Here is a 27,038-nt window from a genome sequence, read left to right as displayed (position 1 = left end):
AAAGGCATAATCAGTCTTAAATGATGACGACGACGATGACGACGACGATTATCATAATCATCATCTTTATTCATAAATAATAACTTTTCAATCTTGAACATCATCAGTTTTTGTACATTCTCTAAAATATCTTGCCATACAAAGCACATTGTATACATACACCATTAATATACTGAGGTATACAAAATGTAAGAGCTGTTGATAATGGAGTTCAGGAATCTTTGAGTGAATATAAACATTTTTTAATTAACAACTGTTTCAATTTGCCTTTAAAAATATTTCTATGAAGCTGCTTTACATTATTTGGCAGCCTGTTATAGAATCGTCTTCCATCTCCAAGTGGACTGTGATCTGTAGCTCTTTTTATTAGTCAGTACCTTATGATAACCACATCTGGTTCATATATTGTAATTATGAATGTCTCTGTTCATTATGCTCAGTTCATCATTCTCTTTTATAAAGACATACATATTCTTAAAGACATACAGTGAATACACAGTCAGGGAATTATAATTTTTAAAGTCGTTCATATAGGACTGATGTTTACTTACATTAGCACTTATCCTAATTGCTCTTTTTTGGAGCCTGAATATAGTATCCATGTAGACTGTGGGTTCTGCACCCCAAATTTCAACCCAATACTGCAAATGTGAGTGAATTAACCTGTAGTACTCTCGTTTAAGGTTAGAAATATTTATTGTATTTGAGAGCCATTTTAGTAAGTAAATATTGCAACTAATCTTTTAACAGATGTAGTTGATATGCTCTTTCCACATAAGATGTTCACCAAACACAATGCCTAAAAACTTACATTTATTGGATGTTTCAACAGCATAGTGCTTCAGTATGAAAAAATTATAATTCAGCAAGAACTGAATTACAGCAATCTTGTTCTTATTCAGTGTAAGTTTATGCACTGTTATTCTGTGATCAGTTCAGAGTTCTTTTTATTGCTTTTGTAGTGCTAGCTTTTCAGTACAGCCCAAGCATACTGTATCATCAGAATAGTTTACTAGCTTTGAGTTTTGTGGCTGTGTTATGTGATTAACATATACAACATATAAAAATGGACCAAGACTATTTCCCTGGGGACTCCGAAGTTGAGAGTTTTGTATGCTGATTTTGCTGTTATGATTTCACTTCCAGTCTTAAAAACAGTTTAGTAGACTGCCTTCAGTCTTGAAGATACAAACATAAGAGGTGTGGTACTACTCATGTTATATCATAAGTTTCTAATATGGACAATAGTACTGCATGATTTACAGAATCAAAGGCCTTACACAAATCTAGAAAAGTCCAGTGACTTTGTTTCCTTCATCCAGTCTGTTTGGCAGTGCATGAAAAAAAGTTGTAACTGCAACTGTTATCGATCACCCTTTTTGAAACCCATGCTGTGAGTTCGTTTAATAGGGAGTATTTAGTCTAGACTTACTCTTTCAAGCAACTAGCCAAGCACTGAAGTCAATAAAACTGGTGTGTAATTATTTATGTCAGGGGTGAATCTTGTAAACTACTGTTACAGAATCTGAACATATTACCCCACCCACGTCAGTACATACTGGACCTACTATGTTTCACCAAGGAAAATATTAGAAACTTAGATATAAACTCAGACTGGCACCAACAGGATTGAAGGTCAAAGAACTCTCTACGAGTAATTCCCCATTCAACAAAACTATACAGTAAAGATGTCAAATATAGGGGAATAAAACTCTACAATCATCTGTCAATAACAGTGAAGAACATTACACAAGTGAAGGATTTTAAGGTATAACTACAGTCACTCCTAATTAAACACTGCCTCTACAGCAAACAGGAATTCCTCAAAAACAACTGGCTTTAAGGAACTGCTATAAGGAACTGCTCAACAAAAACTTCAGATAATGGATCCCAAACTATTGACCTTATGTAACATAAGTGAATGTTAGTTTTATTGGTATAAATGCTAAATTCTGGTACAGAAGAAATATAAGACATAAGTACATTACACATGTGATATAAATATGTAATCATACCAGTTTTTTTAGTGCTATTACTACATGTTGGATACACTTTATTTTCACACTCTTTGTTTAAGCTGTTTTACTCACATTGCTGGAGTTAGTTATTTGTTTAACATAATAGTGTGTGTTTTAGAGTCTCCAGGGATTTCCTGTATATTTTTCTTGTGTTTTTCTACTTTGTTCGGAAATACTTCAATCATTTGATAGATTTCTCTTCCTATAAATGCCTATTAGGTATCAAATGACCTGTTCTATATCGTGATGTGCATTTCTGTACAATGTACACTACTGGCCATTAAAATTGCTACACCAAGAAGAAATGCAGATGATAAACAGGTATTCATTGGACAAATATATTATACTAGAACTGACATGTGATTACATTTTCAAGCAAATTTTGGTGCATAGATCCTGAGAAATCAGTACCCAGAACAACCACGTCTGGCCGTAATAACAGCCTTTATACACCTCGGCATTGAGTCAAACAGACCTTGGATGGCATGTACAGGTACAGCTGCCCATGGAGCTTCAACGCGATACCACAGTTCATCAAGAGTAGTGACTGACGTATTGTGATGAGCCAGTTGCTTGGCCACCATTGACCAGAAGTTTTCAATTTGTGAGAGATCTGGAGAATGTACTGGCCAGGGCAGCAGTCGAACATTTTCTGTATCCAGAAAGGCCCATACAGGACCTGCAACATGCTGTTGTGCATTATCTTGCTGAAATTTAGGGTTTCGCAGGGATTGAATGAAGGGTAGAGCCACAAGTCTTAACACATCTGAAGTGTAACGTCCACTGTTCAAAGTGCCATCAATGCAAACAAGAGGTGACCGAGACGAGTAACTAATGGCACCCAATTCCATCATGCCGGGTGATACGCCAGTATGGCGATGACGAATACATGCTTCCAATGTGTGTTCACCGCAATGTCACCAAACACAGATGTGACCATCATAATGCTGTAAACAGAACCAGGATTCATCTGAAAAAATGACGTTTTGCCTTTCATGCACCCAGGTTTGTCGTTGAGTACACCATCATAGACGCTCCTGTCTGTGATGCAGCATCAATGGTAACCACAGCCATGGTCTCCTAGCTGATAGTCCATGCTGCTGCAAACGTCATCAAACTGTTTGTGCAGATGGTTGTTGTCTTGCAAATTTCCCCATCTGTTGACTCAGGGATTGAAACGTGGCTGCACGATCCGTTACAGCCATGCGGATAAGATGCCCGTCATCGTGACTGCTAGTGATACGAGGACGTTGGGATCCAGTACAGCGTTCTGTATTACTCTCCTGAACCCACCAATTCGATATTCTGCTAACAGTCATTGGATCTCGACCAACGCGAGCAGCAATGTAGCAATACGATAAACCACAATCGCAATAGGCTACAATCCGACCTTTATCAAAGTCAGAAATGTGATGGTACGCATTTCTCCTCCTTACACAATGCATCACAACAACATTTCACCAGGCAACACTGGTCAACTGCTGTTTGTGTACGAGAAATCGGTTGGAAACTTTCCTCATGTCAGCACGTTGTAGGTGTCGCCACTGGCGCCAACCTTGTGTGAATGCTCTGAAAAGCTAATCATTTGCATATCACAGCATCTTCTTCGTGTCGGTTAAAACTCGCGTCTATAGAATGTCATCTTCATGGTGTAGCAGTTTTAATGGCCAGTAGTGTATGATTCAGAGGATCAAAACAAACAAATAAATAAATAAAAATAAATCTTTATAAGCTGGTGGTACCTTAGTAATTTTTAAGAGTTCAAGAAAGGTCCCCTCCTCACCAAACCTGCTTATTAAATTGGTTTTATTAATTAATTTTTGCATTTCTGGAGTAATGTAAATGGTATGTCACCTGTGTTATTTCAGCCACTAGATATTTTTATTTTGAGCTTTGAGATTATTTTCATTATCTCATATTCTGTTACACTCCTTAGGAAACATGAATTACTCACTTTCACTGAGTTTATTTGTAGTGTTGGTTCAATTTCTTCTTTGAATGCCTAAAATGTTTATGAAGGCCTCACATACTGTCTGACTTATCAACATTCCAGTTTCTTTTAGTGCTATTACTGCATCTTGGATACACTTTATTTTCACATTCTTTGTTTACTATATTCCAAGCTGTTTTACTGACATTGGTGGGGTCAGTTATTTGTTTAGCATAATAGTGTGCTTTTAGAGTCTTCAGGGATTTCCTGTATATTTTCCTTGTGTTTTTCTGCTTTCTTAGGAAGTACTGTAATTTCATATCCATGAACAACAGATATAGATTGTTCATATTTTCCTTTAATTGTGGATTTCTGGAGAAATTTTAATATTTTTCATTTCTTTAGATGTTTTACTATCGTACATGCCTGATTAAAACTATGGTTAAATATTTCATAAAAATGATCCTACTTTTTTATTAATGTCATCTGATTTGTATACCTTTTGTCAGCCTCTGTGTTTCTTCAGTTTCGTATGGTGAATTTTTCTTTTATAAGTGAATAAGTCACTATGTGGAACTATTTTATGGTCTGCCTTAATCTCTAGGGATAGAGCTCCAAGGTCCAAGAGACAATTCTTGATAGATCTTACCAATAGTTCTTCCCTATTTAAATTTGTAACAACGTGGTCAATACAAGATTATGAATCAGGTGTTATTCTGGTACTGAATTTACGAATTGACATGGATATGGTTGTAGCATTGTAACATGTCAGAATACCCAAGATAATTTACAATATAGCTTAAAGAGTCAATGTTCACATCTCCAACATAATATGGCCTGTTTTTTGTTTGTTAATGGCTTATCCAGAACTACTTCTAAATGTCTGAAGAATTCATTTACATCACTATTTGATGATCTATATAGGCCTACAATTAAGCTGTTTTCACCTAGCTTTATTTTTACTGCTGCTGATTCAAACGACATCTTCACAGTGAGTTCATGAACCCAATCAATGTTTTCACACTGGACATTATATCTAAATAAATGTCTACACCAACATCTTTTGTATCTTTCTACAGTAGTCACTCACAATTTTATAATTATTTAATTTAAAGCTATGAATCTTTTTGGTCTTGCATCAAAATTCACTCACAATATGTAAGTGTTGATTACTCTCTCCTAGAAGTTCATGAGCAACAAGAGTTGTATCTTATTGCACTCCAGACCATAAGGCCTGGGGTGGGGCCAGTCTCTCTTGAATTAATGCACTCTACAAGACAACCCTCAACAGGTCTACATTATATGCACAAATGACTATCACTTGCGTACAGGCAGAATCTGCTATCATCGCTGAAGACCACAGCATGGCATTCCATCTTCCAAGTGATCCTCTGATGGCACCAGTTGAGCCACGCACCTTGATACTGTAGCTTGTGTTGAATATGGGCTATAGGTCAGTGTGCCCATAGTCCCACTGCTGATTATCAGCTCGCAACAGTTTGTGTTGACACATCAGAGCTTGTAAGCCCTTTTATCTGTGCTGTGGTAGCTGTAAATCTGCCACTGCTGTCCTTATAATATGACAATTCTGGCAGGTGTCTGTGCTGCGTGGACATCCAGAACCTCATCTACGCGTGTAAGCATGTTCATGTAACCACTGACACCAGCATTGTTGCGCAATTGACACAGGATGTCCAACTTGTGTAGCAGTTCTCCAAAAGGATGCTCAGAATGCCACAGTTTGACCCCTTTCAAATTCGCTCAGTTGTCTCTAGGAAACACAAGTGGCTCTCCATGACATGATTGCCCACTTGCTTCACATTTTTGCACCACATTGAGCTTTCTGACTGTGAGCATTGCCTATTAAAGGGTAGGCACAAATGGCGCCCTGATAGCTATGCTACAATGCTATCTGTTGGCGGACGACATTGAAACCATTATCAGTAAATCTACTGTACCCCAGGTGGCATATGCCATCATCAGACCAAACTCCTTGATGTTGTCTCTCCAGGTGTGCTTCTTCTTTTCCTTTCTTTTTTTTCCTGGCAGTGTACATTTCAAATTTTAACCTTGGAAGCCCAAATTACAGTTTTTTCCCATTAACTATTTCTAGTGTTTTATGTGTGTGTGTTTTTATTATTTGATTGTGCTTTTTACTTTTTTTGTATATTCTGGCTGGTAGTTAGTTCATGTATAGTTATGATATAACTCTGATGTTTTGTTCCCTGCATGTTATTTTCAATTGAAAGCTTGGAACAATTGTACAAGCCAAGTGTTTTTCACCATCTACTGCGGCTGTGATCAATAAAGCTAATGTTAACATTACTCAAGGGAGTTTTTGTGTAGTGTGGTTCCATCATATTAAGTACACACTGGTTCTAATGGCCAAACAACAGTCTGCCCAGCTTGTACCGGTGAAGTGATGACCCCAGCATGAGGTATCTGCATAGTATCATTGGATTAATGAGCACATGGAGAAGAGATTTGCAAAATGACTGACGCGACAACCACTGTGTCACAATTGGCTGTAAGACTACTACCTTTTCTGGCCAAACATTCCAGCTTTCTTGTTTGCACAGGAGGCGGCCAATTTTTTCTAGTCTGGAATTTCTGCAGACACTACCTCATTTGCCTCAATAGTAGGTCAATTAAATCACCAGTATACTGTGGAAGTGCAAGATATAATTACCTCATGACCAGAATTGATCCAGTGAGTGTCAGCACAACATGAAGAGCAAGTCTGTCAGGTTCTCAGTTGGGGAGACATTGGAAACAGAAAGCCTGTGCAGTACTTGTGGCACCTAAGAAACAAAGTCGACATGTGTACTGTTCTGGACAGCTTACTAGGTGCAATAAGGAGCACTGCCTGTCAAAGCAATTATAGCGTCACTGTCTGACACACCCTTAGACGTAATAGCAGAGTTGGCAGATAAAATCCAGGACGTGATGATACCAGCTCCTGCCAGAGCAATCACTGAGCAGTGTGATAGCACAATGCCAAGTGTTTTGCACACATATTACAACACCTTGGCGGCCAAGGTTGATCTACTGTTGCAGCAGATTAGAAACCATTCATATTGCTAAAGCAATACAAGTGGCAGATGGCAAGTATGTGAAGCTGTTGAATGGATTTCCGGCTTTGACACGACCCCCTGGAGCACATAAGGAGATAAGGCACAACACTGCCCACTACACAGAGATGACTGATGGTCCCCCCACGTCTTGCAGACTATGACATTTGGCTGCAGATCATCTTAAAATTGCAAAAGCAGAATTCAACAGTACGATTTGTGAAGATGTAATGTGGCTTTCAACAGCCCCTGGTCCTCACCACTACATTTGGTCCTGAAAAAGGGTGATGCATGGTTGCGTTGTGGTGACCACACAGCCATGAATGCCAGAACAATACCATACAGATACCCAGTCCCGTTGTTACATAACTATAACTATGCATTGAGTGGTGCAGTTATTTTTAGCATCCTGGACCGTGCAAAAGTGTTCACACAGAACCCTTGAGCTGAATGAGATATTCCTACAGTGATCATCACTCCTTTCAGCCTGTCTGAGAACAAATTTATGACTTTCATACTCAGACATGCTGCTCACACATGGCAACACTTCATTGAATCAGTGCTACAGGGCCTAACTTTTGTTTTCCCTTACGTGGATGATAGTTTAGTTTTTTGTCATTGACAGAGCAACATTGGCAGCATTTAATGGAAGTGTTTAAGCAGTTAAACACTATGGCATTGTCCTGAACACTGCCAAATACGTCTTTGGCCAGCCCCAAGAGGATTTCCTAGGGTATAGGATAACAGCAGCAGGATCGCTACCACTGCCAGATAAGATAGAAGCCATCTTACAGATTAACCCGCAAATATGCAAGTAATTGCATCAGTTCCATGAAGCCTTCAGACTACCTAAGGGAGCTCAAGTTTTCACATGAAAGACACTGACAATTATGGATGCACTCAAATTTGAATATTCAACACACTTCTTAGAGATATAAACTGTGTGTGACTTCCAGAGTCTTCTCAAAAATATTCAACGCTGGAGATGGAATTAAATATCCAATCAGTATATATTAAATTTAGTAATGAATATGTTTGCAGTAGATGGAGGGGACAGACAATCTGTCTAAATAAGAAAGACTTCTTACTGAAGCCAGCTGCAGCTATTGGAACAGTCCACAATTTAAAATTTCTATATACAGATTTCTTATGTGAAGTCAAGAGTCACAGAAAACTTCAGTGGTAAGAGATGTGGAACAATGGACAACAGATGAAAGGTGGATATTACACAGCAGTACATCTCAAATTCACATAAGACCATGGTTTAAGAGGACTCATTTGGACTGATCAACTATTTTCACCATCATCTGACACTGCTTAAACCATATCTCCTTTTCTCTACATAAGAGATACACAGACTGTGGTCCACAGCCTTAATCATTCATTATTGTAAATTTTTGTTTGTAACATCTTTCATTCCATCCTGTAAAAGAAGGCATGGGCCTTTGTGGAAACTACAAAAGGCATATTCCAGCACGATGAGGTTTGTGAAACAATTTATGTATGCTGCTGGTTCTCTCTCTCTCTCTCTCTCTCTCTCTCTCTCTCTCTCTCTCTCTCTCTCTCACTTATGCCATCATATTAGCAAATCTGTACCCCCCCCCCCCCCCCCACCACGTTCTGCATGTGAATGTGATTCTGAGATAGAAGCTGATGTGAACCACATCTCGTATTCATGTCCCAAATTTAACTGTGAAAGATCAGATTTTTGAAGACATTGATGAACACAGGATAAACCCACCCTCAACCAGCTTCTACTATTTTGTTTCCAAAAGACATCAGCCTTTATGAAAAGATTGTTAATTTCCATGAGATAATAGGGAAAAATCTATAGTTTTCAATAGTATTCATATTTTCCTGTACCTTATCATTTATAATAAATTTAAGAAATAATGTGAATTGAACACAAATATCTAATTTACTTACATTATGTGATTAAAAGTATCCAGACACCCTCAAAAACATGTTTTTCATATTAGGTGCATTGTGCTGCCACCTGCTGCCAGGTACTCCATATCAGCAACCTCAGTAGTCCTTAGACATCGTGAGAGAGCAGAATGGAGCGCTCCGCAGAACTCACAGGCTTCAAACATGCGTCAGGTGATTCGGTGTCACTTGTGTTATATGTCCGTACGTGAGATTTCCACACTCTTAAACATCCCTACGTCCACTGTTTCCGATGTGATAGTGAAGTGGAAACTTGAAGGGGCGTGTACAGCACAAAAGCGTACAGGCCGACCTTGTCTGTTGACTGACAGAGACTGCTGACAGTTGAAGAGGATCATAGTATGTAATAGGCAGACATCTATCCACCATACCATCACACAGGAATTCCAAACTGCATCAGGATCCACTACAAGTACTATGACAGACGGGAGGTGAGAAAACTTGGATTTCATGGTCGAGCGGCTGCTCGTAAGCCACAAATCACGCCGGTAAATGTCAAACAATCCCTCGCTTGGTCTAAGAAGCTTAAACATTGGACGAATGAACACTGGAAAAACATTGCGTGGAGTGATGAATCACAGAACACAATGTGGCGATCCGATGGCAGGGTGTGGGTATGGCGAATGCCTGGTGAACATCATCCGCCAGCATGTGTAGTGCCAACAGTAAAATTTGGAAGCGGTGGTATTATGGTGTGGTTATGTTTTTCATGGAGGGGGCTTGCACCCATTGTTTTGTATGGCTCTATCACACCACAGACCTACATTGATGTTTTAAGCACCTTCTTGCTTACCACTGTTGAAGAGCAATTTTATCTTTCAACATGATCAAGCACCTTTTCATAATTCACAGCCTGTGGCAGAGTGGTTGTACAAAAATAACATCGCTGTAATGGACTGGCCTGCAGAGGGTCCTGACCTGAATCCTATACAACACCTTTGGGATGTTTTGGAACACCGACTATGTGCCAGGCCTCACTGATCAATATCGATACCTCTCTCCAGTGCAGCACTCCATGAAGAATGGGCTGCCATTCCCCAAGAAACCTTCCAGCACCTGATTGAATGTACGCCTGCAAGAGTGGAAGCTGTCAGCAAGGCTAAGGGTGGGCCAACACTTCTTTGAATTCCAGCATTACCGATGGAGGGAGCCATGAACTTTCAAGTCATTTTCAGCCAGGTGGCCAGATGCTTTTGATCACACAGTGTATCATGCTACTCGTTAAAAATTTACCATAGAAAAAATTGTGAGAGCTTGAGGTTTTAATTCTGTAGATATGAATTTCTGTATTTTCTCCATATAATGAAGTACACCACATAAATATGTGTATCAGATGGCTGAGTGGAGTAAAAACACTGGAGTAAGAGAAAAATAAAAGACTCCACTAAGAAACCACAACCAAGATCTTGTAGGATTTTATTATTGAACCCTGCCTGACTTGTTTCTTTGGTGTTTGAAATATCATGTATTTGCTAAGAAAACCAACTTTTCTTGCATGTAAATCAAAGATTAGAATTGCAATTTCTAAATAGAGTACTCCAATTATGCTACAAGCCAAGAAATGAGAATATGGCATCAAAATTGTGTTGTACAACAGAGTTGTGTTGTATTTACAAAATTATGAAACAGAATTGCTGGTCAGTACTTTACCTTTAGAGGGCAAAATAATTGGTCCTGGCGACAAACACACATTAAAGTACACAACAATATCCTAGCTTTCAGAATTATTACTTACCTCATTGGAGGGCAGAAAGATATAAGAAGAATTTAGGTTGGGGAAGGTTAAAAAGAAAGGTCAGTTTCAGATATAAGACAAGATGGACACTTTTGATAATATCATATTTAGTAAGAGGAGCAAGGGCAGAATTAGCATCAGTGAAAGCAAATTCTATTTGATATATTTTTGTTGTGAACTTACTTGACTTCGGCTTCCATAGGAGGCATTCCAAAAAGGAGCAGCTTTCCACCATCATTAAGCATTTCTAATGCTGTTTCTAAGGCCGGTATGGCACCACTGCAGTCAACAATAAGATCAAATTTGTATGATGGATCTTTCTGCATACGCTGTTTTAGTTCAGCAGGGCTGATGACTTCACATCCTGTACCTAAGAGCAGAATACGTAATATAGTTCATTATTCTTGATGCAGTCTTAGGTAGCCCCCCCCCCCCCCCTTTGATGTGGTGTTACAAGTGACATGCATGCCACCACAGATACATGGCAGTGGCATGGCATGCATGTGACTCAATGCCAAGTAAATTGGTACCATGTCCTCTTTGGATGATGAAGCTGTTCTGACTTTAGTCAGCTCAGTTATGTTATATGTAAATGAAGTGGAGTTACATCCATCTCTGTAGTCAGTTTCTAATTCAGCTTCTACTTTTAAGTAAAAAATTAAAAACCGCTGTTTTGGTATTCACGTGTGTTCTCCACTATGCAGTGTTTTTCCATTCAATTTTTAGAGAACTATAGGACCAAAAAAAAATTGATTCTTTCACACCATATAGTCTCACATTAGTTTGATAATGAACTGGCTCTCTTTCTGTTATTGCTTGTAGTTACCATATACTTCAAATTTAAGTAACCTTCTGCACACATTTCAAAAAATTTATAGTGAAAAATATAGTCACTAACTAGTTTACACTTGGTACATTTTAGGTCATACACAGCTGTACCTATAAAATGTAGCTCACATATCAAAATTATTTTTAACACCAGAAGGAGAGCCATATTTATTTCCAAACTCTGGTAAATAAATGACATATTTTTGGTAGTTGCCCATGACAGACTACAATGCACCATACCTGACACTATCGCCACATGCTATGCACAATTGTCGCTCATGTTTATCTTTTGTATGTTGCTTAAGAAGTCAGTTACTGTCATATTTTAAGTTAACATTGTATTAACAGTTATTTTCATTTTAAAACCAGAGTAAGTGGCAGAGATACTACATACATCAACACTGTACTTTATATTGGGTGGGCACATGCAGCTGTTGAAAGGCATGACATTAAGAAGAATTATGCAGACAGCTGGTAAAATTCGTGTTTTATTAATACTTCTTGTGTTTCAGTGAAACAAGAATTTTATCAGCTGTCAGCAGAATTCTTATAACATCATATATGCATCAATTTTTCTATAGCCAGCGATAAATAAACCAACAACTGTATTTTCATTTCTGATTTATTCCAGAGGCAACCAGTTTTGACATTCCATTATGCCAGTGTCACGTCCTCTGTGGTAACATAGTGGCTGAGCTTGTGTAGACAGAGTTGCACTCAGATTGTTTACAAGTGTACAGCTGTGATACATACAGTGCCATAGATATTTGTTCACTTTTACCTGATATTTTGTCTGGTAATACAGGCTCAGCCACTATGTTACCACCTGATGATGGCGTAATGGAATGCAAAAACCAGTTGCCTCTGGAATAAACCAGGGATAAAAATACAGCTGTCAGTTTATTTGTTGCTGGCTATGTCTATATTGGCTCTCAGCTCATCGATAAGGACGGATGAAGTCAATTTTTCTTGTCTGCACTAACTGTTTCATTCACAAAGTATTAAAAAACTGGTTTTGTTCACATATTGTCAAACAAATGGCTTGTATTCCAGCAAATAATGAATGTGAAATTGTATTTTGCTATTTATGTAATTATAAGGGGAATTCAAAAAGAAACAAACCAGAAGCATAATTACAGAAACCAGTACCTGTATGTTAGAAGTATTGACCCTGGCTGCTGAGACACTTGTCCCAATGTGACAAGGCGGTGAAAGGCTGTCTCATAAAATTCCTGGGGGCTGCCATGTTAACCAGTTCCGCAGGTACAGCTGGATGTCATCTGAGGTGAATGGTTTGCCTCTCAGAGTCTTTTTAAGGGGACCAAAAATGGCGTAATCACAGGAAGAGAGATCCGGACTTTATGGAGGGTGGCCAAGGACCTCCCATTTGAATTCCCGCAGGAGTGTCATTACTGTTGGCCGTATGACACTTTGCATTGTTGTGGAGCAGAATGACCTCAAGGGTGAGACTGCCTGGTCATTTTGATTTGTCGCTTGGCAAGGAGTGGTCAAGGTCTGTGAGTAACGTTGGGCATTCACTGTTGTCCTGTGCTGCAGGAAGTGAATGAGAAGGGGGCCATCTTGGTCAAAGAAGAACGTCAGCATAACCTTTCCTGCACTCGTGTGGATGACGATGTCCAGCTTTATGTGTGGAGTTGGTTAACATTGAACCCCTAGGAATTTTATGACACAGCCTTTCACCATCTTGTGTCACAGTGGGACAAGTGTGTCAACAGCCAGGGTCAATACTTCTAACACACAGGTGCTGGTTTCTGCAATTATGCCTCCAGCTTGTTTCTTTTTGAATGCCCCTCATAAAGCATACTGTGTTTGGGATAATTATGTACATGAGAGAGGTGGTAACAACTTGAAGACATATTTACTGTGAAAGGATTTGAGCCTGCCACAAACTAGGATAAGAGAATAAGAAATTTGTCAGTAATAAGAAACTGAGATGCAAAGACTAATTATTTTGTAAGTGAAACTGATAAAGTGCCTTATCAGGATAGCAAAATCTGGGGTGTTACTTAAGGCAGAAAATGAGCTGTCATATTCATCTCCCTTTACATGTGCAATTTTGTTAATTTCATTGTTTTCTCTTGATTATTGTGTTCTATAGCTCCATCTGCAAATTATTCTGACATATAATAAAACAAACTAATTTGCTATTGCTGACTCTCTATCACACTATCCGGCAGCCCACTTTAGAGCAGGGCTTCTTGAATATGGTTTGATCAGTGTTCTATTTCTATTTATGTAAGTATCACTCTTTTCAGTAATGTAATTGATCAAGGCTATCATGTGGTTTTATTCATGTGATGGAAAGGAATCCAATGTCATTATTACCACTTGTTTATGAAACAAATGTGGCAACATTATCCCTTGTCATATAGTATTAAAAAAATTGTAATGCATGCTGCCACTGATGCCTCACTCTCATGTCATTCATTTCATTTTCTGAGGACGTTTAAAATAAATAATTAACAAATTTTATATTTATCTTTATACCAACAATGAATATACTATACATTTCCCAATGTCAAGCATCAACCAGTCATGCAAAGAATATTTCAGAAAACACAGCATTTCTAATTTTTATAGTAATCTGATCTCTTTTATCCTTAGCTGGACTTCATTTATAAAATTGTTACCAGATTCCATCATAATTGCGATTTGCTAGATTGTGCCAGATGATGCATGTGAACAATAAAAGAAGTGTAGGAGTTTCTCAAAACTTAACCATGAACATTCCACTTCTGCAAAGTCGGCCTTAAGGTATTTAAAAAGTTGAATATGTATCTAACTTTACTTTTATTTTTTCTGAGTGCACAGTACCATTCATTCAAGAATTGTAGCTGAAATGTCAAAGGTAATTTGAGAACATCTGCAGCCTGAAAATTTACCAACACCAACTCAATAATTCTGGCATAAAACAGCTGATTGTTACTAAGAACTGTGGAATCTACCAAACTGTGTTGGTGGTTTTAATGGAAAGCACATCAAGATTGAAGCTCCCGCTAAATCTGGTTCAACATTTTATAATTCCAGTCCATAGTCTTGTTAGCTGTTTTTAGATGCAGATATATTATTTTTATCAGCTGACACTGGTGAGTATGTCTGCAATAGTGATGGGAGAGTATTAAAAGAAAGTTGTTTCACTAAAGCATTGTTTGGGGAGATGCTCCCACTACCAGAATCTAAATATTTGTCTGAAGAATACCACAAATTTCAATATTGTTTTGTTCCAGATGAAGCATTTTGTTGTATATCAGTCATAGGCTGACTAAGTTACACTTTTAGCGCAATGTCTTCTAAGTGCGAGTTGCTTACCCTTGGCTTGCAGGTGTCTCTCCACTGGAGACTATTTACAAATAGCACAATGGTATCACTTCTTGTGGATATGATACTGTGTACAAACAGTCTGTTGCGATACCGATTGTATAGGCTCCATCAGGAGGCACCAGACACGCTTCCAGCTAGCACACACATCAGGAAACCAATGGTGTGACCATAAAGGAAACAAATTCATTCTGCACACCATGTGGTCACAGACTTACTTCCACCTATTAGATGTTTAAGGTGAAGCACCACCTTCATCAGCAGCATTCAATTGCTTGTCCAGTTGTTGGCCAGGAAGTGGCTACACTCTTAGTTCATCAATCTGAAGTCACTGAGACCAGCCTGTACACTCCACCCTATCATCTTTGCATTGCTCCATCAGTTCACATACAGCGATGACCTTTCTGCTACAGCATTCCCTCTTGTCCTTGTGCCAGTCCCATTTCTTTTTGTGGCATCTCTCTTTCCTCTGGGCTACATCCTACATCAACACACACCAACATGCTCCTCATGTGCATCACATTCTACACTCCCACTAATTCTGTTGCATTTTCTCTTTGCAGCACTGGCTGGATTGCCCACACTCTGGACAGCATCTGCTTTACAACCTTGGGTCCTGGGTATCTGGGATTCAGCTGCAGCCACTCTGGACCTCCTGTTCGATGGGACCTCTCATTTCACCCCAGGGAAGTTGTGATGCAGGATCTGAGGCCTTCATTGAGCTGGCTTTGCCACCTGCTCAAGTGGGGCAGGGGGGAGGGTGCTGTATACCAGCCATAGGCCAACTACCTTATGCTTCCAGCACAATGACAACTGCAGGTGTCTCTTCTCCAAAGACTTTGTACAAACAATCTGTTGATACACCAGTTGTTACAGGTTCCACCAATAGGCACTAGCCCTGCTGCCAAGCAGCACATGCATCAGGAAACCGGCAGTGCTGCTGTCGAGGAAACAAATTCTGTGTGTATGCTGTATGGTCACAGGCTTACTTCCACCTGCTGGATATTTAAGGCAGAGCGCCACCTCCAATGGCAGCATTCAATTGCTCATTCAGTTCCAGGCCAGGAGCCAGCTACACTTGTAGAACATCAATCCAAACTCACCAATACCAGCTAAGATGCTCCACATTACACCGTGTCATCTCTACACTACTTCACGGTATGCTACACAGCGTGGACTCTGCGGACACTGATCTGCAGATTCCTGAGTTGAAGATTCCCTTGGAATTGGTATTATGACAAAACTTCATTTCTGTTACTTTCAAGTGATCAGAAACAATGTTCCAGTTGTTATCTGGACTACTTTGTTGTGAAGTTTTGCCATGAATAAAGTGTTCTTAACATAAATCTGGGCCTCATCAATTATTAGAGTGTGCAACCCCAAAATGGGTCTTAACACTGATGATAAGGATAAAACTTGGGACTAAATACTTTTCCTCTCACAAAGCACATAATCAATTACATTCTCATAGACAAGTACTTAAGGAGAAGTACATACTTAATTACAGATTATCCAAGGTAAGGTCTGCAAAATGCTCTCTCAGTATGTTAATTTCAAGATTCTGGATATTGGATACTTCAATAAATTGTGACATGAATAAAATTGGTACGATAGTTCAGGCTTCTTGTTTGTTTCATAGCTTCATACGGATTCATGGTAATGTATCTAAGTCATCTGCGCACCACAAGGTAGAGCATGCTACTAAGAACTCACATCAAAAGTCTTAAAACCAACAGAGACCCAGAAACAATGCTATGCAATTGATTATTCTACTATATTGTTTCTTTCTTAGCATTGTCTTTTCAGTATCTGATATTACATTAGATTCAGCAAGTCTGTAGAAAGATTTGCACACATCTTTTATAGAAAACCAGCTTATATAATTCTATTTATTTCTATACCTTCAGTCTCTTTCACAAAAAAATTAAATGGATTTCAGTTACTGTATCTGTTCATCATATTTTGCTAGCGGCCCATGCCCACACTTTATACTGAGCATTTTCATTTTCATTGTTGTATTAACACTGGTGTGATCATAAATACAAGGATAATATTTCAATAGACCAACAAAAATGAATATTTAACTCAGGACTCTTTCTCATTTTTCTGGCTGCAGGGACTCACAAAACCAAAACACAAACATTCGTAAACTGTGCCAAAAGCTGGAGCATGTTAAATTCATCTGGCAGTGGTGTGGCATGCCATATGACTGAGTTATGTTGCATCAGTCTGTGAGATACTGTTCCATTAGACTGTGCATGTTCCTTGTGCAGTTGTAAGCTAGATGCATGCCTTGTGCCAAGCAATGCTACATGCCACATCATTCCAGTGGGCACCCTGCCTTAAAATGAGGTCTTATAATTTATTATGTCCTATCATCAATTACACATGTAATAGGTGTACACACTACGACAGCCAACCATTTCATTGGCTGAGATTTGCGTAATGTGTACGGGTGGCAGATCAGAGCCAATGGTTGGCTGGCTTTGGTTGTGGTTCGGTCTGCTGATGGTAACATCAAAGCATTGGCAGTTGGCTGATATTAGGAACCCTCTCATAGTGCCAACACCGGGCTGAATATTTATTGGTTCCGTAGCAATTTGCTGTGTCTCTAGAAAGTTCTTTGTCCACCTTCTTCTTTTTCTGACAATCAGCTTCTCGCAATAAAATAAATGCTACACATGCGACAACTGCCAAATCCTCTTCTTCCCCCATAACTTCAGCTGGTGATATCATAATTAAAACACAACTTATAACATTAGCAATGCTGGAAAATTATCAGAGCCAACTGTGATTTCACATGGCTGAATCCCTTTGCCCCAAGCCATTAGTTTGGTGAGGATGAGAAGCCAAACAAAATTGTATAAAAGTTGTTATTTGTGGCAATTAAAATGCTTCATATGTATTGCTTTCTTAATACATCATTAATATTGAAAAATGCAACTTTATCAATGCATAGAAACTTAGTTTTGACAGTCAGTGTTGCTGTACTTTTAATATGGCCATTGAAGATTTATAAAAGAAAGACACATTTGCACAAAATATCTACACGTATACATTGTTAGAACATCCACTGTCATAAGACTGACCTAATTTAGCAACTACATTTCTTCTGTGCTCTACCATCTCACTCACAGTCACATTTTGGTAACCTCTAGCATGTAGCATTGCTGTCCAGAGAGTTCCAATAATGCCTGCACCCATTACTAAAGTGCGCGAAGCCACTCTGATAGGTTGTATGCGATCCCATCCATGGCAAATGCATGACAGTGGTTCCACCAGTGTACCTGAAAAGAAGAATCACTAAGTGATCACTCTGTTTGTAAAATCATTCATTCATTCATCAACACATCGTGTTCTGTAAACCCCACCAAGAAGCAGAGACTTCGGATGTATAGAATGAGTCAAGTTATACATTAACCAGCAGGAACAACCACTCCTAGCTGCTACTTTAAAGTCAGTTAACAACTAATTATGAATAATCTACTAAAACTGAATTATAGCAATTACATCATGGTAAAATTAGGATCCATTCAGAACAAATATTAGAATTACACACTATTAACATTCTTCAGGCCACGTATTCTATAAGATATAGAGTGGGTAATGAGGTAATGTTTTACTTTTTTTGAAGTGTTTTGAAATATTTTGAGGTTTTCTATTTCCTGCCTGATGTCCACTGGCACCCTTTTATGGGTATTATTGAAAGTGAAACTCTGTTCTGAACGCTAGAGGGAAATTGTTTCTACTTCTAGAATTATGATAGTGAACTGCTCAGTTCACACTCAATTCAAATTTGTTAATGACCATTAATACCATTAGAGTGTATAATTATGTAGTGGTAAGTGAGTGTAAGAATCCCTTGGTCCCTGAAGGGGCTTCTACAAATGTTCAGTTATCAACCTTAAACAACAGTTGTACTGCATACTTCTGCAATGCCCCTGAAAATAATACCATATGACAGAAGTAAGGGAAAGTCTGCAAAGTATACAGCACACTACAGACAGTTCTAAGTGGAAAGCACAAAAAACTGAAGTTTTTGAGTAACTTGTACACACACTGACGACACATCATATTTTTATTTATCTTGATGCCCAAGAACTTCAGACATGGAACACATGGAGCATCTGCCCAATGAATTCTGCTCCTGGCAACTGTAAGTAAATTTTTTTTGTCTGAATTTGCATAATGTTGGTGTTTTGTAACATTAAGGGTTAAGCTGTCAGCTGTGAACCAGTTGAAAGCCTGTTCCATTATTGCCCCGGCTGTGTATGGTATAGATATATTTGGGCTCCTTGTCAATATACTTGTGTCATCAGCAAACATTGAGTTTTTGAAGAGTCCTCCAACATCCCAGCTAAATTTTAATCATCATCATCATCATCATCATCATCATCATCATCATTTAAGACTGATTATGCCTTTCAGCGTTCAGTCTGGAGCATAGCCCCCCTTATAAAATTCCTCCATGATCCCCTATTCAGTGCTAACATTGGTGCCTCTTCTGATGTTAAACCTATTACTTCAAAATCATTCTTAACCGAATCCAGGTACCTTCTCCCTGGTCTGCCCCGACTCCTCCTACCCTCTACTGCTGAACCCATGAGTCTCTTGGGTAACCTTGCTTCTCCCATGCGTGTAACATGACCCCACCATCTAAGCCTGTTCGCCCTGACTGCTACATCTATAGAGTTCATTCCCAGTTTTTCTTTGATTTCCTCATTGTGGACACCCTCCTGCCATTGTTCCCATCCACTAGTACCTGCAATCATCCTAGCTACTTTCATATCCATAACCTCAACCTTATTGATAAGGTAACCTGAATCCACCCAGCTTTCGCTCCCATACAACAAGGTTGGTCGAAAGATTGAACGGTGCACAGATAACTTAGTCTTGGTACTGACTTCCTTCTTGCAGAAGAGAGTAGATCGTAGCTGAGCACTCACTGCATTAGCCTTGCTACACCTCGCTTCCAGTTCTTTCACTATGTTGCCATCCTGTGAGAATATGCATCCTAAGTACTTGAAACCGTCCACCTGTTCTAACTTTGTTCCTCCTATTTGGCACTCAATCCGTTTATATTTCTTTCCCACTGACATTACTTTCGTTTTGGAGATGCTAATCTTCATACCATATTCCTTACATTTCTGATCTAGCTCTGAAATATTACTCTGCAAACTTTCAATCGAATCTGCCATCACAACTAAGTCATCCGCATATGCAGGACTGCTTATTTTGTGTTCACATATCTTAATCTCACCCAGCCAGTCTATTGTTTTCAACATATGATCCATAAATAATATGAACAACAGTGGAGACAGGTTGCAGCCTTGTCTTACCCCTGAAACTACTCTGAACCATTATTTTTTTTTTTTTTTTTTGGTAGGGTTTAAGGGCGCTCAACTGCTGAGGTCATTAGCGCCCAGTCACTTGTGTTAGAGCACATGGAATCTGCTAAAACTCAAGGGGATGGGGGGAGACCAGAAGGACCTGACAAAGATGCAGATAAAATAAGTGAAAAGGTTAAATGTCTTTGGACAAGCCAGTTAAAGTTATAAAACGCAGAATACGAGCAGCTGCTCGAGCGTCATCAGCTAAAACATCCGGTAAAGTAGATGGCAGGGACAGGACAACACGAAATTGACTAAAATGGGGACACGACAATAAAACATGGCGCACTGTTAATGCCTGACCACAAGGGCACTGCGGGGCTGGGTCACCGGAGAGCAGGTAGCGGTGGCTAAACCGGCAATGCCCAATCCGTAACCTGGTCAGAAGGACCTCCTCGCGCCGAGATGGTCGGGAGGATGTTGTCCAAGCAGTTGGGAGTGGCTTTACTGCCCAGAGCTTGTTTCCTTGGAGGGATGACCAAGCATCCCACCACAACGACACAAGCCTCTTACATACATCCCCACGAACGTCAGATGACGGGACACAATGGGAGGCTGGCCGAGGCAGGAGGACTGCAGCCTTGGCCTCATTCCCAGGCACTCCTACATGTCCGGGAACCCACAGAAAGCTGACAGAACCACCATTATCAGTGAAAGAATGGAGGGACTGCTGTATCCGTTGAATCAAGGGATGGACCGGATTGAGAGCTCCAAGGCTCTGAAGAGCACTGAGTGAGTCAGAGCAGAGTACATACGATAAATGGCGGTGGCGGCGGGCATACTGAACGGCCTGATGGAGAGCAAAAAGCTCGGCCGTAAAGCTGGAACATTGGTCGAGGAGCTGGTATTTAAAGGTGGCGGCCCCGACGACAAAGGCACAGCCGACACCATCGTCAGTTTTGGAGCCATCGGTGTAAATAAAGGTGTGACCGGCAAGTCGAGCACGAAGTTCGACAAACCGTGAGCAATACACTGCAGCCGGAGTACCCTCCTTCCGGAGTGAGCTGAGGTCAAGATAAATATGAACCGGAGCCTGGAGCCAAGGTGGTGTCGGGCTCTCACCCTCTCTGAAGGTGGTAGGGAGGGCAAAATCCAATTGTCGAAGCAGGCGACGGAAGCGGACTCCGGGGGGCAGCAGGGCAGACACATACAACCCGTACTGACGGTCGAGAGAATCGGCAAAGAAGGACTTGTAAGAGGGGTGGTCGGGCATAGACAACAGCCGGCAGACATACCGACACAGCAGTACGTCGCGCCGGTAGGTCAATGGTAACTCGGCAGCTTCAGCATAAAGACTCTCGACTGGACTAGTGTAGAAGGCTCCGGTCGCAAGACGTATCCCCCGATGGTGGATGGAGTTGAGCCAGCGTAAGAGGGATGGCCGAGCGGACGAGTAGACGAAGCTCCCATAATCCAGCTTCGATCGGACTATGGACCGATACAAGCGAAGCAGGACAGTGCGATCCGCTCACCAAGATGAACCGCTAAGAACTCTGAGGACATTAAGGAAACGTGTACAACGGGCCGCCAAATAAGAGACATGTGGAGACCAACACAGTTTCCTGTCCAACGTGAGCCCTAGAAACTTAGTTGTGTCCACGAATGGGAGAACAACGGGACCGAGATGTAAGGATGGCGGAAGGAACGCTTTATATCGCCAAAAGTTGATACAAACCGTCTTCTCTTCAGAGAACCGGAAGCCATTTGCCACGCTCCATGAGTAGAGGCTGTCTAGACAACGCTGAAGGCAGCGCTCCAGCAGGCATGTTCTCTGGGCACTGCAGTAGATCGCGAAGTCATCAACAAAGAGAGAGCCTGAGACATTAGGTGGAATGCAATCCATAATTGGATTGATCGCGATGGCAAAAAGGGCTACGCTCAAGACGGAGCCCTGAGGCACTCCATTCTCCTGGAGGAAGACGTCGGACAATACGGAACCCACACGTACCCTAAACTTTCGATCCGTTAAAAAGGAATCAATAAAAAGGGGCAGGCGACCGCGTAGGCCCCACCTGTGCATAGTGCGGAGGATACCTCCTCTCCAACAGGTATCATAAGCCTTCTCCAAGTCGAAGAACACGGCTACCGTTTGGCGCCTTCGCAAAAAGTTGTTCATGATGAATGTCGACAAGGTCACAAGGTGGTCAACAGCGGAGCGGCGGCGACGAAAGCCGCATTGGACATTAGTAAGTAGTCGTCGAGATTCAAGAATCCAGACTAACCGAGCATTAACCATGTGCTCCATCACCTTACAGACACAGCTTGTAAGAGAAATGGGGCGGTAACTAGAAAGAAGGTGTCTATCCTTCCCGGGTTTGGGTATAGGAACAACAACGGCGTCACGCCAATGCATGGGGACTTGACCTTCGGTCCAGACGCGATTGTAGGTACGAAGAAGGAAGCTTTTGCCCGCCAGAGAAAGGTGTACCAGCATCTGAACGTGAATGGCATCTGGCCCCGGAGCAGAGGACCGGGACAGTGCAAGTGCACGTTTGAGTTCCCGCATAGTAAAGGGGGCATTATAAGTTTCCAGATTCAGTGAGTGGAAGGAAGGTCGCCGAGCCTCTTCTGCCTCTTTCCTGGGAAGGAAGGCAGGATGGTAATGGGCGGAGCTTGAAACCTCCGCGAAAAAGCGGCCAAAGGCGTTGGAGACAGCCACAGGATCAACAAGGACCTCATTACCTGAGGTCAGGCCAGGTACCGAGGAGGGGGCCTTAATGCCCGACAGCCGGCGCAGGCTACCCCAAACGACGGAAGAGGGAGTAAAACTGTTAAAGGAGCTGGTGAAAGAGGCCCAACAAGCTTTTTTGCTGTCTTTGATGACTCTACGGCATTGCGCTCGGAGTCGTTTGTATTCAATACAATTCGCCAACGTAGGATGGCGGCGAAAGGTGCGTAAAGCACGTCGTCGAACACGGGTAGCGTCCCTACAAGCCTCGTTCCACCAGGGGACGGAAACGCGACGGGAAAAAGAAGTAGTACGAGGAATGGAACGTTCGGCAGCATTGATGATAACAGCCGTGAGGTATTCGACCTGACTGTCACAACTGGGAAAATCGTGGTCCGGAAAGGTTGCCAGGGAGGAGTAAAGTCCCCAGTCAGCTTTCAGTATGTTCCAGCTCGAAGGACGTGGGGATGGGGTGTGGTGCAGGAGACGAACGACACAGGGGAAGTGGTCGCTCGAATAGGTGTCAGAAAGGACATACCACTCGAACCGACGGGCAAGAGTGGTAGAACAGATCGAGAGGTCCAAGTGGGAGTAGGTATGAGTAGAGTCCGAGAGGAAAGTCGGGGCGCCGGTATAGAGGCAGACAAGATTGAGATGGTTGAAGAAATCCGCCAAGAGTGAGCCTCTTGGACAGGATGCAGGAGAGCCCCAAAGGGGATGATGGGCATTGAAGTCGCCAAACAACAAGAACGGCGGGGGAAGCTGAACGATCAGGTGCATCATGTCAGCCCAACTAACAGCAGATGACGGTGGAGTGTAGATGGTACAAACTGAAAAAGTAAAAGCAGAAAGAGTAATGCGGACAGCTATTGCTTGGAGTGGGGTGGTCAATGGGATGGGATGGTAATAAACATCATCCCGAACGAGCAACATGACCCCACCATGAGCTGGGGTACCATCCACAGGGGTGAGGTCATACCGCTCCGAGGTATAGTGGGTAAAGGCAATACGGTCAGTCGGGCGCAACTTGGTTTCCTGGAGACCAAGGACGAGCGGACAGTGCAGGCGGAGGAGCAGTTGTAATTCCTCCCAATTAGATCGAATACCTCTTATGTTCCAATGAAACAACACCATCGCTAGTCAAAAAGTTGGGGGAAAGAGACGGGGGAAAAGCTGGTCACCTCGACGGCCCCGGAGGGCCAGGTTGCGAGGGAACAACGCTACAACCGACAGGAGGCGGATCCGGTTCCATCGACTCATCGCCAGCTGCGGCCGCTGTCCCTGGTTGTGTAGGAGGGGCCGCATCATTTGCCGACGAAAGGCTGGCGGAGCGCCTGGCAGCAGAGCGTCCTGGCGAAACTGAGGACGGCCGGGAGCAGCGACTCACGGATGGAGCGTCAGACGAAATGCGCCGGGGTGGAGAGGGCGATAGAGACTTCTTCTTGGAAGGCCGAGGAGGCACAGGGATGGTGGGCTGGACCCGAAGAAGGTCCTCACGCGCGGGGTCCGTTTTGGAATGCCGGACTTCGGAAGCTGGGGTCCGGAACGTTTCCCCGATGGATGCCTGAGAAGAGGATCGCTTCTCAGGTGGCGTGGGGGGAGGAGGAGGAGGAAGGGTGGCCCCTGGGGCAGAGGGGGTGGGGGCCACGGGGGAGGAGGATTTGGAAGGGAGGGATTTGGGAGGCAGAGGCAGAGCTCCCTGATGGGCAGAGGAGGCGGAGGGAGGACAGGATAGGGGTGAGGATACCGCGGAAGGAGTGGACACAACTGAGGCAAACGAAGTGGTTAATGGCACGGGATGGAGGCGGTCGTACTTCTTCCGGGCCTCAGAATAAGAGAGCCGATCCAGAGTTTTGATTTCTTGTATCTTCTTCTCCTTCTGATATGCGGGGCAGTCTGAGGATCTAGGCGAGTGGACGCCAGGACAATTAATGCACCGAGGTGGTGGGGTGCATGTATGTTCCTCACAAAGAGGACGTCCACAATTGCCACAAAGGGGCTCAGCCTCACACCGTGACGACATGTGCCCAAAGCGCAAACACCTAAAACAGCACATAGGAGGCGGGACGTAAGGTCGCACGTCACACCGGTAGCACATCACCTTTACCTTCTCCGGGAGAACGTCCCCCTCGAAGGCGAGGATAAAGGCCCCAGTGTCGATGCGACGGTCTTTGGGGCCGCGCTGGACTCGCCGGACGAAATGCATGCCTCAGCGCTCCAGGTTGGCCCTGAGCTCCTCATTAGATTGTAGCAGGAGGTCACGATGAAAAATAACCCCCTGCGTCCTATTTAGTGCCAGATGTGGGACAATGGATACTGGGGTGTCCCCTAGGCGGTCGCACGCCTGGAGCGCCGCCGACTGTGTGGCGGCAGTGGTCTTGTTAAGAACGGACCCTGAACGCATCTTGCTGAGAGCCTTGATTTCCCCGAAGATGTCCTCAATGTGCTGAACAAAGAACATGGGCTTGGAGGTGGCGAATGTCCCCCCATCGGTTCGAGAACAGACCAAGCCGGCGGGCCTGTCCCTCCTCCCATGGAGTGGCCAAGGGGGAAAGGGCAGGAGCACCAGGACTAGAAACGGTACCTTTTCTTTTGAAAGACTCGGCCGCAGAGCGACCTGATACGTGTTGACGTTTCATCTGTGAAACGTCCGCCCCGATACCACCCACTCCGACCAGGGGCTCTCCCCACGGGCGCCACCCAGCCGCAGCAAGGGCCACCTGGCAGGATGACCATTGCCGGGAGTCCTGATGCCCCAAGGAGACGGGCATCTACTCCTTGGCCGACGTGGGGAGGGTGCAGCTCAGGTATCGGCAGTACGATCCCTGTGTTGTCAGGGGGCTACAACCTAGAGGGTACATGACGACCCCACCACAACGGGCTGGCTACCGTGCTGGATTTCTGGTGCCATGGAAAGTCCATCATGATCGCTGGGGCAGATGGAGATGCACTATGGGCGTAACTTGGACAACCCATCAGGCGTTTAGGCCCAATTTGAGGAATAGTGGGTACGGTTACAACGCCGGTGCAATGCTGAGTGCCAAGGTCTTAGTGCACTTAGGACCAGTGGTACACCACGTAAGGTGTCCTTCCCCAAAAGGCTCGTACTTCAGTAGAATTTTGAAAAATGGAGTCAAACCCCAAGGGGGACCATCACATGGAAGGCCGAAATGGTTGAAACTCCTTTTAGTCGCCTTGTACGACAGGCAGGAATACCTCGGGCCTATTCTTACCCCGGACCCACAGGGGGGACTCTGAACCATGAAATCAGTTTACCGTCAACTCTAACTGCTGCCTGACTATCCATGTAAAGACCTTTAATTGCTTGCAAAAGTTTGCCTCCTATTCCATAATCTCGTAGAACAGACAATAACTTCCTCCTAGGAACCCGGTCATATGCCTTTTCTAGATCTATAAAGCATAGATACAATTCCCTGTTCCACTCATAACACTTCTCCATTATTTGTCATAAGCTAAAGATCTGGTCCTGACAACCTCTAAGAGGCCTAAACCCACACTGATTTTCATCCAATTGCTCCTCAACTAATACTCGCACTTTCCTTTCAACAGTACCTGAGAAGATTTTACCCACAACGCTGATTAAAGAGATACCTCTGTAGTTGTTACAATCTTTTCTGTTTCCATGTTTAAAGATTGGTGTGATTACTGCTTTTGTCCAGTCTGATGGAACCTGTCCCGACTCCCAGGCCATTTCAATTATCCTGTGTAGCCATTTAAGACCTGACATTCCACTGTACTTGATGAGTTCTGACTTAATTTCATCCACCCCAGCCACTTTATTGCACTGCAATCTATTGACCATTTTCTCCACTTCCTCAAACGTGATCCTATTTCCATCGTCATTCCTATCCCATTCTACCTCGAAATCTGAAACATTACTGATCGTATTTTCACCTACATTGAGCAATTCTTCAAAATATTCCCTCCATCTGCCCAAGGCATCCACAGGATTCACCAGCAGTTTTCCTGACCTGTCCAAAATACTTGTCATTTCCTTCTTACCTCCCTTTCGAAGACTGCTAATTACACTCCAGAATGGTTTTCCAGCAGCTTGACCCAATGTCTCCAACCTGTTTCCAAAGTCTTCCCAA

The 27,038-nt window shown here is 42.5% G+C and overlaps 1 protein-coding gene across 1 annotated transcript in view; it reads right to left on the bottom strand.

Moving 5' to 3' along the window:
- Positions 1-27,038, bottom strand: part of LOC126457200 (uncharacterized) — a 72,157-nt gene that overhangs the window by 6,269 nt on the left and 38,850 nt on the right. The window contains exons 4-5 of the mRNA XM_050093300.1: positions 17,958-18,155; positions 10,885-11,071 (exon numbers count right to left, since the gene is read on the bottom strand). Of these exons, the coding sequence (XP_049949257.1) occupies positions 10,885-11,071; positions 17,958-18,155 (385 nt within the window). The remainder of the gene's footprint in view (positions 1-10,884; positions 11,072-17,957; positions 18,156-27,038) is intronic.

The sequence above is a fragment of the Schistocerca serialis genome, chromosome 2 (genome assembly GCF_023864345.2).
Source record: "Schistocerca serialis cubense isolate TAMUIC-IGC-003099 chromosome 2, iqSchSeri2.2, whole genome shotgun sequence".
Taxonomy (NCBI): Eukaryota; Metazoa; Arthropoda; class Insecta; order Orthoptera; family Acrididae; genus Schistocerca; species Schistocerca serialis.
The sequence above is the reverse complement of the archived record's forward strand: the minus strand, read 5'-3'. Positions and strand labels throughout refer to the sequence as shown.